This window comes from Dendrobates tinctorius, unplaced genomic scaffold (assembly GCF_039654945.1).
Source record: "Dendrobates tinctorius isolate UK_male_01 unplaced genomic scaffold, ASM3965494v1 ptg000057l, whole genome shotgun sequence".
In the NCBI taxonomy this organism is placed as follows: domain Eukaryota; kingdom Metazoa; phylum Chordata; class Amphibia; order Anura; family Dendrobatidae; genus Dendrobates; species Dendrobates tinctorius.
Genome location: NW_027361725.1, coordinates 860,686 through 867,447, shown reverse-complemented (window position 1 = coordinate 867,447; position 6,762 = coordinate 860,686). Strand labels below are relative to the sequence as shown.

The 6,762-nt window shown below is 44.1% G+C and overlaps 1 protein-coding gene across 1 annotated transcript in view; it reads right to left on the bottom strand.

Annotated features, from left to right (window-relative positions):
* Positions 1–575: 575 nt before the first annotated feature.
* TRAPPC6B (trafficking protein particle complex subunit 6B) overlaps positions 576–6,762 on the bottom strand; it is a 28,752-nt gene continuing 22,565 nt past the window's right edge. The window contains exons 5-6 of the mRNA XM_073577653.1: positions 4,331–4,424; positions 576–1,614 (exon numbers count right to left, since the gene is read on the bottom strand). Of these exons, the coding sequence (XP_073433754.1) occupies positions 1,583–1,614; positions 4,331–4,424 (126 nt within the window). The 3' untranslated portion in view covers positions 576–1,582. The remainder of the gene's footprint in view (positions 1,615–4,330; positions 4,425–6,762) is intronic.

Sequence of the window (6,762 nt, the reverse complement as noted above, 5' to 3'; positions counted from 1 at the left end):
TATTCCTGATAAATACATGGTTTTCTTAATCTGTAAGTGAGCTGTTAAGATCTATGGGTCGGACATGGATCTCCATGATAATCTGCCTCCACAGATTATTATAAATGAAAGTGGGCATTACCAGTGTGAGACACGTAATGACTGACAGTCTGCTCTCACACAGTACAGCAGAAGTGAACGTTGCCTCATTACAAACACATTTCCTGGCATCCTCTCATAGTGCTTCAGCTTCCAACTTGCAGGCAGTCAGTATGAGGGGAAGGGCAGTACAGCAGAGCCAGGAGCACTAGGAGAAGACAACTGCAAATATGTTTGCAATGAGACAAAGTCACTTTTGTTGTACTGTGCTTACTCTCTATCACACACAGCTCTCTAGTGATATTAGAGCCAAGTGTGAGTCAGTGAGTATGTGTCTCACACTGGTAATGCCCATTTCATTTATAATAACCTCTGGTGTTAGATTCTCGGTGAGATCTATGTCCGGCACATAGATCTTAAGGGCTCATTTACATATCAAGAAAGCATAGATGTCCATGGAATAAGACATCGGATCGCAGATATCAAGGTATCATTTTATTCAGCTCCCTATGACCTGCATGCCCATATAGACGGCTGAGAAGGATTTATCCTACTGACAGATTCCCTTTAAAATAGTGGGACAATTTTTTTAATCCGGTCTAAATTTCGGACAGGTGGTCTGAAAATGCATATGGTTCGATAAATGTGGTGTATATTTATGCTGTTTTATCTAACTTTACACCATCTATTAGTGTCAATAATTTGCACAAAATTGTGGCACATGATGTGGCCTCTAGGTCGTGCCCCCTTATGGTAGGCTACATATCGGGCCATGTCCCCTTCTCAAACGAGTTGGAAAATGTGTATAAAACATATAATGAATTACTGCAACACATGTACAACAATTTCTGTGCAAATTAAGCCGGAATTATAGTCCATCTAGTTTAGTAAATCTCCCTAAATGTTGCACTCATAAACCCTGTTCTTACAGCGTCATTCATGCCCGCCAGTCACATCTGCATGGACATTTTTCTGAGAGCAGAACTCAAAATTAAAGAAGTGATCTATTTCTTATGACTATCACAGACACTTTTTTGCTAGTATAGTATTTATGTATGATGCCAAGTGTCAAAAAGTTGTATTATTCATTCCCATTACTGCACACATTACAATATTTAGTGGTCTGGAAGGCAGACCGTCCACGAATAAGGCATTTTTTACGTCTATGGTACCTTTTGCTGGAATAAAATTTTCATCACTCACATGTATAAAGTACTCCACATTCCATGAAAGATGTAATTGAAGGTTTCCTATGCATCTAAAAAAATGTTAATGTGCTTGTGTACATAGTTTAGTGTTCTCATGTGGTCAGATAGATGAGTAAATGTTGAACTATCCCCCTGTCATCCCGATCTCAGGGTTTAGGACTTGTGCAATGAGCAGGCTCCAGATGATTCAGGGACATGAAGGTAAGTAGATCATCTTTTACGTGAGCCGCTGATACTTTTATGTGTCGTGATCTGTACAGACAGTCAGTTAGGTTTATGGCATTCCTCCGTATGTGCTACAACTTCTGAATCATCACCTGGAATTTACCTATAAAAAAGAGAAACCAGTTCATCACAGTTTAACAAAATTATAATTTGCACTAATAAACTTAATACCAAATGATGATATGCAAAACAGATTGACAAAAACAGTCCTTTAGGGCGTATTTTGTATAGTGACTCATACCATAGTTGTCCACTGTAAGCCAACTTAAAGGGGTTGTTCAGGTTTAAGGCTCAAGTCTGCAGTCACTCTATGTGACTGCAGACTTGTGAATCCTCACGGCACGCATGGTCAGGATTCTCCGATGAAAGTATGTGATCTGCATGCTTCCAGCCACATTCCAACTAGACTTGTCTGAGCTGGCTGTGCACGTCTAGTCGGCATGTGACTCCATGTATACAAGTCGCATACTTGCGGTCATGAGCCCCCCGCTCCCAGTTTTGGCACCAGAGAATCCTGACAGCTCACAGTGCGATGATTCACAAGTCTGCAGTCAAAATGATTGACTGTAGACTTGAGCTCCAAGCCTGTACAACCCCTTTAAAGTTTTTTTTCTCCAAGAATTTAAAAAGTAGGTAATCTGGACAATGTTTAATCGCTGAGGATCACACCACTGGGACCCCCAATGATCATAAGAAAGGAGGCCCCATGTACTCGTGTGGATAGGGGAGCAGTGCTAGAGCTTGCATGTTGCTGCTCCATGTAAAGGCAATGCAATCAACTCATTCTTCCTTTTTTCTCTCTTTTCCTACCACAATGGCCAAATGTATCAATACAATAGGGGTGACAAGATCCCTTTCCTCTAAAGTGGAAAAATGTGACCCCAGCTATCAGACAGTATTGTCATAATCACTGGATTTGCAATAAGTTGTATTTTCTAGAATAACACTTTAAAGTACAGTATAGAAGCAGAACAATCAGAATACTAGCCAAGTTTTCCATAAGGTTGTTTACTTAATTCCCATCTTTCCTTGATTTTTTTTTCATACCTCTTTTAGTCGAAGTTCCCACGAAGAATATTTGGTGCTTTTTTAATATTGCACATTTTTTGCACCAATTAGTTAAATTCAGTTACATGCGTTTTATACTGTTTTTTTTTTCAGCTGCTGTTTTTTTTTCTCCTTTTGGTATGTCATATTTCAAATAAAGCCGCTTTGTTTTGGATACTTTGTGCTAGTATTTGGCCTTGATGAAACTATTGGTGAAGTCATGTGAGCATTACATACATTTCTTTAGTGCGTTTCCATCCACTTTGCTGGAACTGTAATAAGCTGTGTTTTTTGTGCACAAAAATACGCAGTGTCAAAAATGCACCAAATATTTATTGTGAGTATTTAGACAGAATTTAGGAGGTCTTACGTCTCAGACAGCAGTCAGATGAAATTGCACAGCTTTTTACTAGAAAGTTTGAAATCCAATACACTTGATCCTTTTTTTCCCCACTGACATCTACAACAGAGGAAGAGTCGGGACACCACCACTACCACCTACATTGGCTGGTCCAAAAATAATCCATTGGCTGGCCCAAAAATAATCAGATTCAGGGAACGTTTACTGACTATGTATGGACACTCATATAGTAACCTCACCAATTATTCCTTAATTACCAGAAGAGTATTTATGCATTTATGCTTGCTGAATAAATGTAGAAAAAAGGTTTTCACAAAAAAAAAAAAATATGAAAGCCTTGAAGCTCTGGGCATCATCAAAAACATGCACAGGTGTTATAATGGGAAAACTACCTCCTTATAATAAGAACCCATAGCTTTTCTTCACCTTCACAGCACAGAACTTGCCTTATGACTGGCGAAAGGCAACTATTTAGCAATTAACGATGCATTTAATAATCAATTATGCTATACTGAAATGTTCACATGTGCTGACATCTAGTGGCTAAACAGGCTACACTGCAGACTAGTGAAAAAAGAAAAAAAAACTTCCTAATTACCAGTGAAATTTGATGACAAAATGACAGGACTATGTGATGCCTTGGAGCCCCCCCATGCACATTAGATAGCTGTTCGGCTGACAGCTCTCACTCCTGACTTCCCCCATATATACGAGCACTTGGCTAGGCCGTGTGATCTCTGAAAGAGGCGCTGCCAGATTCCTTTGTCCGAAGCTTGTCCGGGAGCCAAAACAAAAAAGTTTGGCTGTCGGGAATCCAGAAATCAGAATCCTTCTCTCCACCTGACAGTCGGGAGGCCGCTGTACACATTAGACTGTTGGTCGATCCCGCCATTATCAATCTAATGTCTATGGGGTGGTTAAACAGAGCCCAATTATTAGTTACATTCAGATCCTTCAGACGGAACCTGAAAAGCCACCACTTCAGGAAAGCTTACAGCCTGCAATGACCCAACTGCCTCCTCACCACTACTGGAGATATCACCTCAACCAACACCGGAGCTGCTGCAACCCCCCAACCTACTGTCTCCTTCCCCACCATCCTGTAGAATGTAAGCCCGCAAAGGCAGGGTCCTCTCTCCCCTCTGTATCAGTCTGTGATTGTTTGTTTTCTGTAAGTGATATCTGTAATTTGTATGTAACCCCTTCTTATGAACAGCACCATGGCATCAATGGCGCTATAGAAATAAATAATAATAATTAGTTGAGAGATGGCGCTCCACTGTCTATGAAAAGTTTTAGATTTTCCTTGACAGTAAAGAACCTCACTCTTGCTTTCAGAAAAAAACAAACAAAAACCACACACTACTAGATGTACTAATAAATCATAGGCATAAAAGTACCGAATACTCACATGCAGGCATTACTGAGACTTCTGCAGTTACAATACTTCGTATTCCCAAATTTGATAATCCTCCTCGAATTAGACCACATGTGAACGCCAAATACTGCAAAAAAATAACAAAAAAGAATCAGGCAGAATTAGTTTTAGTAAGCGGGAAGAACCTATATACAGGTATGACCTGGAGCGAGTACACAGAAGCTATGAGACTACATTGTGCCATTAGCAGCTGGCATCAACTAGTTGGTTCCACATCGCTGTTAAGGCCGGCGCCAAGGACATAGTAATACAGAATCCTCATCTAGACCAAAAACAACCACCCGAGTGTGTTCTTACCTTTACTGAGGTTCATCTTGATTCGTTTGCCCTTATCTGCCCATCATCTAATCACTATGTGGATTTCCCTTATTCTTCTTTTTAATTGAATGAATATTATAGTACAGTGTATATTAGGTTGAATGCCAATGCCACACTGCACCCTGTGCCACAACAGCTCTAAATGTCCTAACAACATACAAGTGGCCATAAACAATAGATTGATGTCAGCCGAACCTGCAGATTTTTTTTCTACAGTCAGCAGAAGTTGGGGGAAAAGATGGATCAAGGTGATGAAATTGAACAATCCCCGATCCTTTGTTCTAATGAGGAACAGGCTGTTGCCGGAGGTGTGTGGGAGCTGCATACCCCCCTATAACTGAGCAGGTGAATGGTAAGTATGCGGAGACAACAAAGTATATGGCCACATTAAGTTTAGATTCATGGACAACCAACTGTAGGATGTATATAATATAATAGACCTAGGCAAAGTGCAGCTCGCAGGAAACATACGGCCCATTGGCTGTAAATGTATCTGAGCTGTAAACAATGGCGTACTGCACCACGCCGCATCCTCAGGATGCAAATACCATTGTATACAGTGATGGAACTAATATTTTATATGAGGAGCTGTGAGGTCCATCATGCCGTGTGCGTGGGGGGCTGTGGGGTCCATCATTCCGTGTGCGTGGGGGGCTGTGGGGTCCATCATTCCATGTGCATGGGGGGCTGTGGGGTCCATCATTCCGTGTACATGGGCGGCTGTTGAGTCCATCATTCCGTGTGCGTGGGGCGCTGTGGGGGTCCATCATTCCGTGTGCGTGGGGGACTGTGGGGTCCATCATTCCGTGTGCGTGGGGGACTGTGGGGTCCATCATTCCATGTGCGTGGGGGACTGTGGGGTCCATCATTCCGTGTGCGTGGGGGACTGTGGGGTCCATCATTCCGTGTGCGTGGGGGGCTGCGGGGTCCATCATTCCGTGTGTGTCGAGGGCTGTGGGGTCCATTATTCCATGTGTGTCGAGGTCTGTTGGGTCCATCATTCCGTGTGCGTGGGAAACTGTGGGGTTCATCACTCCGTGTGTGTGCGTGGGGGGCTGTGGGGTCCATCATTCCGTGTGCGTGGGGGGCTGTGGGGTCCATCATTCCGTGTGCGTGGGCGGCTGCGGAATCCATCATTCCGTGTGTGTGGGGGGCTGCGGGGTCCATCATTCCGTGTGTGTCGAGGGCTGTGGGATCTATTATTCCATGTGTGTCGTGGTCTGTGGGGTCCATCATTCCGTGTGCGTGGGAAATAGTGGGGTTCATCACTCCGTGTGTGTGGGGGGCTGTGGGGTCCATCATTCCGTGTTCGTGGGAAACTGTGGGGTTCATCACTCCATGTGCGTGGGGGGCTGTGGGGTCCATCATTCCGTGTGCATGGGGGGCTGTGGGGTCCATCAGACCATGTGAGTGGGGTCCATTACACTGTGTGAGTGGGGGGCTGTGGGGTCCATCACACCGTGTGAGTGGGGTCCATTACACCGTGTGAGTGGAGAGCTGTGAGGTCCATTACATCGTGTGTGTGGGGAGCTGTGGGGTCCATCACGCTGTGTGTGCGGAGAGATGTGGGGGTTCATCACGCCGTTTGTGCAGGGAGAAGTGGGGTTCATCACGCCGTGTGTCGGATGCATCACACCGTGGGAGTCGGGTCCATAACACCGTGCGTGCCGGGTCCATCACACCCTGCGTGTGGGGTACATTATACCGTGTGTGTGTGTGTGTGTGGAGCTGTGGGGGTCCATCATTGTGTGTGCATGGGGAATTGAGTGGTCCATCACACCGTGTGAGGAGAGGTGCGGGGTCCATGATACTGTGCATGGGGAGCTGTGGGGGGCAGTGGGCATCTTATTGTATATGGGAATCAGACTATATTGGGAAATATGATGATCAATGTACATGGGCTGAATAACAGGAACAGTACAATTTGCTGCTTTTTATAAAAAACAGATAACTTTGTATAATTTCAGAGGTTAACCCCTTTACCCCCAAGAGTGGTTTGCACGTTCATGACCGGGCCATTTTTTACAATTCTGACCACTCACTGTCCCTTTATGAGGTAATAACTCTGAAACGCCTCCATGGATCCC